Source organism: Trichechus manatus, unplaced genomic scaffold (genome assembly GCF_000243295.1).
Source record: "Trichechus manatus latirostris isolate Lorelei unplaced genomic scaffold, TriManLat1.0 scaffold00073, whole genome shotgun sequence".
NCBI lineage: Eukaryota > Metazoa > Chordata > Mammalia > Sirenia > Trichechidae > Trichechus > Trichechus manatus.
The window spans coordinates 11,700,593-11,713,166 of NW_004444009.1; the positions used below are offsets into that span (position 1 = coordinate 11,700,593).

At 50.5% G+C, this 12,574-nt stretch overlaps 1 protein-coding gene across 1 annotated transcript; it reads right to left on the reverse strand.

The window, feature by feature from the left end:
• Positions 1–37: 37 nt before the first annotated feature.
• On the reverse strand, positions 38–12,488 carry WNT2B (Wnt family member 2B). Its single transcript, XM_004380403.1, has 5 exons — positions 12,075–12,488; positions 6,008–6,228; positions 4,701–4,978; positions 3,782–4,046; positions 38–314 (listed from the first exon to the last, which is right to left on the reverse strand). Exons 1-5 carry the CDS (start codon positions 12,242–12,244, stop codon positions 85–87), a joined length of 1,164 nt encoding a protein of 387 aa, XP_004380460.1. The 5' UTR covers positions 12,245–12,488; the 3' UTR covers positions 38–84.
• Positions 12,489–12,574: the final 86 nt, after the last annotated feature.

A 12,574-nucleotide genomic window follows, 5' to 3' on the forward strand; every position in this document is an offset into this window, starting at 1 on the left:
GGTGGAGGAAGGTGTGCATGCAAGGATCTTGTGCTTTTGAGTTGGGAGGTTTGAAGTAGAGGGACTAATGAGTTGTCCATGTGTTCAGGTCTGGTCCAGCCACTCTGCCTTCTTGGGGGCTTTGCAAGTATGGATGTCCACAGTGTTCCTGCACTCCTTGCACTGCACAGCACAACACCAGTGGAATTTGCACTCACACTGGGTGACACGGGTGACTCGAGTTGTGTCGTACCCTCGGCCACAGCACATGATTTCACAACCATCTGTCCCTTTAGATGTCTTGCTGCAGACACGGCCTGCAGTGCCTAGGGAACCTGGATTGGGAAAGAGAGGGAGTGAGAACCAAGTTAGCTTTTACTTCAGCTTCTTTACACACATCCTCATGAGAAAGTAATAAAGAATCTCTTTTCCTGAAAATATGCCCACGAGCCAGGATGATCATATCCTCACTGCCCTCTCCACCAGACTTGTTTCTTCCCACCAAGTCTCCCTAAAGGCCATTGACTTTGCCTGCAATTCCCTCCCTGCCAATACACATCTCCATATCCTCTTCAAAGCCTAGACTTGAAACATTCATAATTGTTAAAGTGGGGTTTCTCTACTTTTGTATGATACCATAATAGAAAGTTAAAAAACAAAACACCCTAGCCTATAATCTATCTCTTCCAAGAAGTCTTGCCACACTCTGATCCTGCTCCTAATGTTAGTATTTCTGTCCTTAGTTTACATTTTAAGTTGTACTATAAAGGGAAGCATTACAGTATAGCCATTAAAAACATGGGCCCAGACGTCAGATTGTCTGGCTTCCAATACCAGTTCTGCCACTTAATTAGCTGTGCGATTAGGCAAGTTAATTAATCTCTCTGGGCCTTAGTTTTTTCACCTGAAGATGGGCATAATAACAGCACCTAACTCAGCAACTGTTATATCTATAGTCTCTGTTATAACTGATTTGCGTGACTGAATGAAGGCATATGGCTAAGGAAGGAAAAGGGACTACTTGCTTCTACCCCCTGACAGTGGGAACTCTTGAAGGGCAGGGATGATGTTATTCCTCTGCATAGGGAATGTTCAGGCCCTCATTCTGATTGGTTTTCAGCAAGAAGAGATGCTGCCAACAGATTCATAACATCATAGAATTCTGGATGGGTGGGACCCTAGAGAGTATCGAGTCCAACCCTTTTCCTTATTAATAAGGACCTAGAAATGAGAAGGAGCCCTGGTGGCAGAATGGTTAAGCATTTGGCTGCTAACCAAAAGGTTGACAGTTCGAATCCACCAGCCACTCCTTGGAAACCCTATGGGGCAGTTCTACTCTGTCCTACAGGGTTGCTATGAGTGGGAATCGACTTGCCAGGAATGAGTTTGTTTGTTTTTTTTAGAAATGAGAAAGTAGCTAGCCTAGGAGTTCAAGAAGGGGAATAGATTAACTGATTTCTACAGCAGTAGTTCCCACATTCTACTAGGATACAGGAAGAAAATGGTAGAAACTTTGTATTTGTTTTTATCTCATCAACTTAAAATACTTCTTTTGTTTATGTGTTTTATAATGCACATATTAGTATACTGAAGCAGATATAACTTACAAATATATGTACATACATATAGACACACACATATATATATATATATTAGAGGTACACACTCAAGTTTTTTTAATGTTAGGGATATGCAATCTAAAACACTAGGAGACCACCACTCTAGAGTATGGGCTGACTGTTGTTGTGTGCTGTCAAGTCAATTAGAACCGCCCCATAGGGTCTTCTTGGCTGTAATCTTTACAGAAACAGATTGCCAGGTCTTTCTCCTGGCAGAGCTGCTGGGTGGGTTTGAACCACCAACCTTTCAGTTAGCAGCTGAGCAATTAACTATTGTGCCACCAAGGCTCCTTGTGGGATGACTAGGCCTACTATATATGTCATTTTGCTGACTCCCAAGAGCTGGGTCTTCAGGCCTTGTGCACCAAAAGCCCCTTCTACACTTTGGAGTTCTGCCACTAGCTATGATAGCCACTAGCTATATGGGAGCCATTTAAAATTAATTATCATTTAAAATTTAGTTCCTCAGTTGCACTAGCCATATTTGAAGTAATCAATAATCACATGTGGCTAGTGCCTACTGTAGTAGATAGCATAGATAGTATTTCTGTCATCACAAAATGTTCAATTGGACAGTCTTGCTCTGGAAGAATTCCTGGCTCCATACTCCCTTCTGAGATGACTTACACCCTTTAAATTTCAGGCCCTACTTTGGGTTTTATGAGACCTAATTTATGCCTCTGAGAGAAACCAACACATATCATTCATCTTCCCTAACTCCAAAGCTCCTTCCCTAAAGGTGCATTTGAGGTATGGTAGCATAAGCTAAAGCAGCCCTCATGATGCAATGTAAAGCTCTCAGCTGCTAACCAAAAGGTCGGCGGTTTGAACCCACTAGCTACTCCATGGGAGAAAGATGTGGCAATCTGCTTCCATAAAGATTACAGCCTTGGAAACCCTATAGGTCAGTTCTACTCTGACCTATAGGGTCACTATGAGTCAGAATTGACCCTATAGCAACGGGTTTGGTTTGGGTTTTAGCACAGGCTAGCACCTCAGATGTTACAGAATTACTTCCAGGCATCCAGCGAGTAGCCTCTGAGTTATACCACTTGGCAGGAAATCACTAGTAGAATCAGAAGGGCTCTCCCAATCTGTATACTCCTAACACCCTGCAAAGTACACAAACTATTATTGGGTGGAACCCCAACCTGTTCTGTGCCCAGTTTTGCTCCAGGCCACTTTACTCTCCAGGAAAAACAGTGACAGGTGGAAAACAGTACTGAAGACTGCTGGGGCTTCTGGCTTCACCTTATCCAACCCCTGACTACTGAGTCTGTAGAAAAGAGCCCAGAGTCCAATGACGGTAACCAGGGAAAGAGCAATTCTGTCGCATTGCATGTCGTTCCTAGTTTAACCCATCTGAACCTGAAATATGAGTCAGGATGGTGAATTCCACTGTCTTGGGGGAATCCCGTATCACCTTCCAGCATCCCCAAGAATTCCACCACAAATATCCAGGCAGATTAAAAAATAACCATTTGCTCCTTTCTGCCATTGGTTAGCCTTTGAGGGAGGTCTCCTCTTTCCTTTCTTCCCCAAGCCTCATTTCAGAATCTTCAGTGGCAACCCACCGGATAAGCCTTTTCAAGGCCATTCATGGTCTGTTTCCAACCTATCTTTCTAGCTTTCATCACCTTTACCTGAAACTTTCACTCAGTTAGATTGAGCTGCTGTCTCCTGGAACAGGTTACATGCTTTCTCATCTACCACTCTGCTCATGTGCAGAGAATATCTGCCTGTTCTGCTCTCTGGCTATCCAGATAATCCCCACACTTCAAGGAGCTGCTTAAATTCACATTTTCAAATAAACTTCTTGATTTTGCTGGTCTCTAGTGATCTATCTTTTGCAGCTGCATTTCTTTAGCTAGATTGTAAAGAGCCAAAGGCTTAGGGCTGCAATCACTGAATAGTGCCTACTGGGCAGGGGATATAAAAGACTGATACATGGCCTTAAGCCTCAAGGAGCTGAGTGATCTCTCCTCTCGGCTTGGGCAGCATTGGGCCTGGCAGACTGAGGGATAAGTCAGCAATCTCATTACCAGTTTTTCATGTGGGGAGGAGACTGACTCCTCGCACACCATCCTCTTTCCTAACTCCTGAGACTGAGTAGACCATGATTACCCAGGGGTACCTGCACTAAAGACTGGGGCTTACTGTCTCTGCCTGCTTTCCTTACTCACCTGCAGCCTTGTCCAAGACACAGTAGTCTGGGGAGTTGTCGAAGTAGACGAGGTCAGTCCGAGTGGCACGTCGATAGCCTTGGCGGGCTGCTGTGAAGTTGGCACCATCCTGGGTGGCTGTTACCTGCACAGCCCCATCATAGCGCCGCCTCAGGTAGTCACCCGTGCGGCGGAAGTCTGAGAGTGCACGCCAGCAGGTACGCAGAGTACAGGAGCCACTCACCCCGTGGCACTTACACTCCAGCTTCAGAAAACGCCGCACAGCCTGGGGGGCAGGGAGGAGGCAAGGGGGAGGCAGCCAATTAGGGCAGTTTGTAGTCATCCTGAGAACTAAAAGCATGTATGCTCTGAAGTCTGCTGGACAGGGCCGTGGCTGACTGTGGTTGGATATTCTCTCTCCTATGAGATCCCACCCATTCTTTCTGATCAAGTTCAAGAAGCTCTTCTTCCAGAAACCTTATGGACAACAGTGCTTTCCTTTTCATGACAGCCTGTTTGAACTTTAGGGCCAAATGATTCTGTTCAGGATTACAGCATGTCTGCACATCCTCTAGTTTTCACGTCTTAGAACACCAGGTGACATGCCTTCTACGTTTGTAGCGCGCCATTTTCTAGCATAGTACTAGGCACAGAGGAAGTTTTCAAATACCAGTGAACTGACTAGAACAAACATTTACCCTCCTCAGTCTTTATGGAAGCAGCTCTTTTCCTACTTTTTGTCTATGCAAAGACTATGTGCCTGGTTGAACCTAGGCATTCCCAAGCTTCCTTGCATTTAGTGCTTCTGTCCCAGAATGTTGGGGCTTTTGGAAGTGATCCAGAAGCCTTCAGCTCTTCCACCTTCACATTTAGTCCACAGTCACACATACTGGTCACCCCCAGTAAATCTCAGTGTACATACACAGACATGAGCACTGACCGTGCGACCACAGCGGTTGTTATGTAAGTTCATCAGGGCCCGGGCATCCTTAAGCCTCTTCTCCTTGGCATCCACAAAGGCCTTGGCAAAGCGGACACCATAGTGGATGTTGTCACTGCAGCCACCCCAGTCAAAGTCCCCACGTTGGTCACGGTGTCGGCCACGGGTGGAAGGGTCACAGCTGCACACACTCAGTTCACCCTGGCTACAGGCACGAGTGATAGCGTGGACCACCCCTGCTGATGAGATGGCGTATACAAATGCTGCCTCCCGGCTGCCTAGAGAGAGAAAGGTAGAAGTGTGTTTCAGGAAAGAGGCCTGCGCCTGTCCCCTTCTTAAGCCCACACAACCTCTGACTCTCAGACCTCCTCTTCTCTTTTTTCTCAGAGCCACCCCCAACGCCTCCTTTACTCAAACTGCCCTTCCCTTCCAAGCATTCCCCAGAGTATCTGACCTCTCCTGCTCAGTCCTCACTACTATCCCTCCACTTCTTTGTACATCTGACCTCTTGGGCTGACCTTCTGAACTTCTGGTCCATCCATTGAAAGTTTCATGGTGAATCATCCCCTCCCACTGAGTGCCAACTCTGGCTCAGCTAAGCCTGCCACAGCCTACATTCCAGGCCTTTTCAGGCCCACTCTGCTGGACAGTTCCCCCATAGTAGAGACCCCAACCCAGGGGTCAGCCTGTTTGGAGAGACATGCGACTTTCCCCTGCTTGCTCCCTTCCCTCCCTGCTCTTGAGAACTGATGAATCAGCACCCTTGTACCCCTGACACCTCTAGATTCCCAGCTTATTCTCTTTCTCCTAGTTTACTGTCTAGCTCTGCTTAGCCTTTTTGCTGAGCTGGGGCCAGACCACTGACTCTCCAAATATTTACATATCACCTTTCTGTTTATCCCTTGTTCCCATTACTGTAGTGTTGGGAGCGTTGGGGTGAGGGTAGTGATGGTGGTGGTCAGAGAAGAGCATCCATTCTTAGTCCTCAGCCTCACAGTGCTTGGAAGGCCCAGGCTGGGGGTGGGGAGGGAAGGGAAAAGGAGGGAGAAAGATGGAGGTGCTAGGGGATGCTTTGCCTTTGTTCTGTCATCCCAGAACACTGCGATTTAGAGGGGGCCTGCCTATATATCTAAGGTACTGAGAGTCTGTTCCCATCTGTATCCTGGCCTCTGCCTACAGTTCTTTCTCTAATTATGAAGCTGTTCGTGTGAATTGGCGGTGGGGGTGGTAGGTCATGCCTACCCTTCCCACTCACCACCCCAAGCATAAAAAGGAAGGAGCTGGGGCAGGGTCGAAGAGGCCCCTACTTCTGAGCATGACACGTCCAAAGACTGTGTGATCCCGGTCCAGCGTGGTGCAGTTCCAGCGGTGGTGGCGGAACTGGTGCTGACACTCCCGGATCCATTCTCGGGCACCCTCGCCCACCGAGCGCATGATGTCTGGGTAACGCTGGCACAGCTGCCGCTGCCGGCTCACCAGACCAGGGATATTGTCACAGATCACTCGGGTTCCCAGTGCCCCAATGTACCTGCAAGGACGAGATGACCCTGTCAGATCATGCTGGCCCTTCTTTCCGCATCTGCCAGGGGAATGAGGAGAGGGGAGGCTTGGCATCCAGACCCTGGAGAGATTCCTTCCCCTTCCCCCAACCCACTCTTCCTGAGGCTGATGGGTAGAACCATTCCCCACAAGCTCTAGAGAAACAGTTACGCAGTTGCAGAGATAATAACTGAGTGGTCTCCCACCATCACCAGGTCCCCAGCTAAAGGCCAAAGTGACACACACTCCCACGATGCAGGCCAGGCCTGTATCACATCCACAGAAGCCATGGGCATGTCACACAGACCCAATGCCTGTTTACTTAATAAACGTTAACAGCCTCATGGAAAAATAAGCTAAGAAAATGATGGTGAGACACTGAGATACCGCTTTTACATCGAGCCCTGGAGATGGCACATCCTGCCTGGTCAGTCCGTGAAGACATAGTTTGGGGCTGGGGAGGGGGCAGAGACAGGGATGGGCCAGTGGAAAGAGACCTAGTGGGCAATTTTGAGAAATGTGTACAATGCTAGTCTGACCCATGTAGCTAAAAACCCTCATTCCTGATCCTGAGCTCTGAGTAAAAAGACCTCACCCCCTACTCTCCTCCCTATACCTTCTATTTCCCCAGGGCCTTTCTTATAAGACTAATGGGTTTATTAAAATCATCCTTCTCAACCTCTAGGGCACAGTGTCCCAGATGGCCTTGGCATGGGCAGAGGGCTGTGTGCAGTGGGAAGCCAAGGGCAAAGTAAAGCAACAGGGTGACTCTTCCCAAACTCCAGTCTCTGACCTGCCCAATAGGAGTATGAATTGGGGTGCGCTACGAAAGGACAGGTAGGTTGCTTGAGTCAGTCTCAGATTTCTCAAGACAACATTTTCTCTTCACTCTGGACTGTCCACCACAAGCCTCGGGAAGAAAATTCCAGGGAGAAAACAGTAGTGCATCACCCTTTCTCCCCACGAGGCCACCAACCAGATCTGACCCCATTCACCTACTTCTTCCAGCCCAACAGCCTAGCTCCACTCTCACTCCCAGTCCAGCTCTCCAGCCCCAGAGCACTTCCTTGACTTGGTGAGGATCCTCTATTCTCTCGCCCAAAGCACATCACAGGGACGCCCTCCTCCCCCTTTCTGAACAGGTGGGGGCCAAGGAGGGCAGTTGCTGCTGCAGACAGAAAAGATTTGATCTGGGCTATGAATGAGCCTGTGGTTTGGGAATGGCCCCAAAATGGGCCTAGAAGTGGGTGAGGAGAAGGGAAGGTGGTCAGTAGAGGGAGGGGAAAAGCTAGACTGCCCTGGGCTTCGTGCCCCTCCTGCATTCCCACAGCTAGCCCTCACCCACAGACTGGATCACCACTGGTGACACCAGCTCAAACAAACACAAGGAGGGCTGATGCTTGCCTCTTCGGGAACTCAGCAGGGCTGATGGGGCCCATCTGTCCCGGGGGAGGGGTGAGAGGGCTGGCCCTCCGCTAACAAATCCCATGGAATCAGCGTCCCCAGCACTGTCCATCAGGGCAACAGCTTCCAGGAACAAACAAAATAAACACCCAGCCTGGGCCGGGCCGGAAAGGGCCGCCTGACGCACAGCCTGGAGTTACACCCACCACCGTGGTGCTTTGTTTGGAAAATCAAGACCATTGGAGTTGGAGCTCGTCCCTGTCTTACCACCATTCTATTTCCCCAGTTCAGCCCCAGAGTACTGTCTAAGGCAATGGGTGTTTGTTTTTTTTACTGGGGCTTCGGGGGGGTGGGGTGGTGGTGGATGGGAATGGGAGACCAATAATCCAGCCCTCATGAGACAGTGTGAAGCAGGGCAGACCAAACTCTGGCAAAAAGTCCTTCCTGTGGTCTGACTTCAATCCATTCTGCTGCAGCCCACATTGGTCCTTCTTGTTACATCCTCACTGAGCATGGGAACATCTGTTCAGTATCTAAGATGGGAAGATAATTAAGTTTCTCTGCTATCACCCTTACCCTACTAAGTAGTTGCTTTAAGACTGCAGAGTATGGCCCTTGCCTGCTGGCCAGTCAGCCCCTTTGCAGTCAGACTAGGGGCCTCCAAAAGAGCTGGGCCTGAGGCGGAGCCCATCCCTTCTCAATTCAAGACATGCCTGAAAAATGCCTATCATGTGCCAAGCACTGAGCTTGGCCGTAAAGGGCACAGAGATGTTTAAGGCATCCCCCTGCTCAGTCTGGCAGAGGGCACCAGATGTCCCTGACTCTCTAGCTTGGTTTTCCCTTCCAAAAGGTCTTCACCTGCTTTTGACCTATTCACATCCCTTTCTTTGACAAAGTGACTCATACCCTACTCTAGCCCCTTGCTACTCAAAGTGTGGTCCCCAGAACAGCAGCATCACCTGGGAATTTGTTAGAAATGTAGAACCTCAGGCCCCACCCCAGATCTATTGAGTCAGAACCTGCATTTTAACAAGATTCCCAAGATGATTCAGTCACACTGTTCCATGAAGGCAGGGATTTTTGTCTGTTCTCCATAATATCCCCAGAAGCCATAACATGTATAGCACATAGTAAGTACTCAATAAGTATCAGTTGAATAAACACTGATTCACCCACGACTCCTTTCTCCCCCTAGCCAGCCATAAACAATTTCAATTACAGCTCTACTCTTCGTTGACATTGCCAGCCTATTTGCAGATGTTTTATGTTTGTGTCCTTTTAATGAGGCCAGAGATTTTCTCCCCCACCCTGCTTCTGTGTTTTTACAGCCCCTATTGTACATGGTTCAGCCCAGCCCACATAGGCTTTGAACACAGGGGTAAAACTTACTATCCCCCCTGAACCTTCTCATAATATAGCAGCATTTGTACAGTGCTTTACACTTCACAAACATTTTTCTGCACAAAAATCCTATGAGAAAGATCTCCATTTTACAGGTGAAAAAGCTAAGGTTCAGGGAAATTAAGTGATTTACTCAAAGATACCCAGCTGTGTCCATCAGGGCTGACTGGAAGAGAACCAGGATGAACCAAGGCTATCTGACTCCAAAGTTCAAGGTCATTTTTATTCCAGGGGCAAGAGAGAGGCACACAGGGCTCAACCAGGAGTAGACCAATCTGATCGGCTCCAAAATTGGTGTGACCTTGAGCAAGCTTCTTATCACTCCTCTACCATTCCTCACTGTCTTCATTTGTGAAATGGGGATAATGGTATCTACACTGGATTACTTTGGTGACTGAAGCAGATGATGCTCATAAGCTGCTTAAACCATTATGCCTGGCGCTTAGTAAAACCCAGACTCCAAACCAGTTGCCATAGCGTCGATTCCACTTCATGGAAGGGCTCATTAAATGGCAGCTGTTGTTGGTAACAGTGGCGCTAACATTATTATACCCCTCTGTGTCCCTCTCCCTGTCTGAGTCCATGAACACAGTCCTGCTCTTGTGACTCCCTACATCTGACCCCCTGTGCACATGACAACCCAAACCAAAACCAAACCCATTGCCATCAAATTGATTCCAACCAAGTAGAACTGCCCCCATAGAGTTTCCAAGGAGCACCTGGTGGATTCGAACTGCCGACCCTTTGGTTAGCAGCCATAGCCCTTAACCACTACACCACGAGAACCCCCATTTCTTAGTTTTATTTGTCACAGACTAAGAAGAGACCATCTGTTTTCTCTTCCAGTCTGGGTGGGGCAGGGAGGGAGTGGCTGTTTAGCCAGTCATAGTGATGACCTCCTGCTCTACAGTGGAACACGGGCACCCACAGAGCCAACAAGCATCTCTTGCAAGGGTTGTACAGAATATCAATCTTGCGGGGGTGTTTCCTGAGGGAAAGAGAGCTAACCACCTTGGAGGCCTGACCTGCCTTTAGAAGGCAGCTTTCTATCTTGTCCTAGAAGTGATGACCACTAAGGCAGGCAACTGGGGCCTGTCGCTATGACAGGTGTGGAGCAAGGAGGCTGAAATAACCTCTGCAACCACTCCTCATCCGGACCCTGCTGCTTGCTGCCTCACTTCACTCCACAGGGACTGCTGAGATCCTCTGTGTATCACTCACCCCTCTCCCCAGCTCTTCACCCAGGACTTTTTCCAAAACCTTTAATATGAACCATGTGGTGGGAGGGTAGTGAAGGGAGAAAGGAAAAGGGAGAAGGAGTAGCTGAGGGGAGGAAAGGGGTACTAGGAAGAACCCCAGTTGGTTCTTTAGGAAACAGGATGCTGAAGTCACCAGAGTGACACTTCCCCACCTAAACTGGCCCTGAAGACTGCCTCCCAAACTGGTAAGCAGCAGTCAAGAGTCCCCAGAAGCAAATTGCTATCTGGGACAGGGACCGTGAAGACGCAAATCATGAGCCAAAGGGAGCCCTTGAAGGTAAAAGGGTGGCTTTGATCTCACCCTGAGCTTTGAAAGGCTTTTCTCCTTGTCCCTTTTCTTCCCTTTCCCTTTCTAAAGGAATGTTTCAAGCCAGATGTAAGATATAGGCCTCCCTGCTCCCCCATCCAGAACCCCCCTCCTTGCCTTCCCCAACACTGCAGAGATAAAAAAGATCCAAAAGAGAGATTTTTCTGAAACAGGAAAACGGACGTGGGGGTTGGGGATGGAGCAAGACGCATCTTGAAATGATAGGAATCTGCAGCCCAAGCTAACTGGCCCCTCAGCCAGCTACCCCTCACCCTTCGAGCCAAGATTCCAAGTCAAGAGGAGAAAAGCCACAGGGTGCAAGGGGGAGAAGAGACCACACTATGTGGTGTGTGCGTGGGGGTGGGGGGGAATTGCACAGGAGGAGGAGGAACAGAGTGGAGAAAGGAAGGGGGTACTGCATGGGTAGAGAGGGGCAACAGCCCCGTCCCAAAGGCCAGTTTGAGTGGGGGGTGAAGAGGAAAGCTGAGAAAACTGAGTCTATACAGTCCAATTCCTCCAATCCCCACCCCACGGCCCCCTCCAGTGAAGGTAGGGTAGGAGGAAGAGCAGCTCTTTCTCCTGAGACAAGACATGAATGCCATCGCGGGCTGGTGGTGCACTGGGGGGTCGGTGTGTGGAAAAGAATAGACATCTTTCAATGCCTTTTTGCCTCATCTGCTTTCTTGTGAAGTGCTGGGATCTAAGGCCGGCAAGACATTTGAGGGGAGGGTCTCTTAGCGCTTTGGGACTCCAGAAGCCTCTCGGGCAGGGGAGAGATGGGAGATGGGGTCCTCTGGGAAAGCAGAAGGGAGGGAGACATCAAGGTTCGAAATGACATTATCAAAGCAGAGGCTTGAGACAAATGTCTAGATTATGGAAACCCAAGTGTTTTGTTTGTTTTAATTGTGGGAGTTAATGGGGTAGTTTTTCCCTCGACTCATTTTCTAAACAACGCGCTGGGAGCTGCTGCCTCATCGGGTGGGGTAGCTGGCCCCTTTCTCCACTTTCCAGGGGGCGACCTTAGGCGATCAGGGGGCCCCGCGGAACGGCCACTGCAGGCCCCGGAAGGGCAATACCACAGGTCCTTGAACCCACCCTGTAAAGAAACTCTGGAGGTAGCTTCTGTCCTAAGCGGCCAGAGCTGAGGTAAAGGGGGCACAGTATATGGGAGCCGGGGGAGCCGCGACCACGGGGCGTCCGGGCTCCAAATGTCCAGCGTCCTCTTCACCCGGCGGGAAAGGCACAGCACTCTCGGAAATTCTCCGGAGTAAACTGTCCGGTCTTGCTCCTCGCCTGCCACTCTGCGACTTCGGTGACGGTTCTGCCCGGGTCGTCTCTAACTCCGGCGAAGTGGTAGCCTGGACCCCGGAGCAACCCGTACCGGGAGCTGTATATTCCCTCCAGGCGCCTCCCGGCCTCTACAACCCAGAGCCTCAACCGCCCGGCCCCGAGAGCCCCACTCACCACCAGGACGTGTCTACAGGGGCCGGCAGCGTCAGCAGCAGCAGCAGCAGAAGGCAGGCAAGACCTAGGCGGGCTGGAGACCGGCAGCCGTCGGGGGGCGCGGGGACAGGGGCGCGAGCGCGCCAAAAGGGGAGCTGCGCGGCTTCCTGCGCACCACCCGGCCTCAGCATAGCTCCCTAAAGACTCTCCCCGCCGCGCGGCCCGGGGTGGGGGCGTGGACTGGGGGTACTCAGGCTGTCCCTATCTCACCCCCCTGGGGGGCCATGGGGCTTGCCAGCCGCTGGGGACCTAGGGGGACTTGGAGTTCAGGAGCTGGGGCGCAAGAAGCGGTGTTCTGAGGTCGACGACGACGCGCCGAGTCGGGGGTCCGGGGCGCGCTGCCCCGGGCGCGGGGTGCAGAGTGAGGGGGTCGGCGCCGCAGACTCGGGCCGCGGACTGGGTGTGCGGACAGCCCCTCTGGCCGCGGGCTCTCATTGGACCGCGCGGGGCGGGGCCGAGGC

Excerpts from the sequence above, each read along its gene's own strand:
- WNT2B (XM_004380403.1), bottom strand. The coding sequence starts at position 12,244 with ATGCTGAGGCCGGGTGGTGCGCAGGAAGCCGCGCAGCTCCCCTTTTGG. Across the intron at positions 4,979-6,007 it reads TGGACGTGTCATGCTCAGAA|GCAGCCGGGAGGCAGCATTT; the intron begins GTAGGGGCCTCT and ends TTCTCTCTCTAG. Across the intron at positions 315-3,781 it reads TGTCTTGGACAAGGCTGCAG|GTTCCCTAGGCACTGCAGGC; the intron begins GTGAGTAAGGAA and ends TTCCCAATCCAG.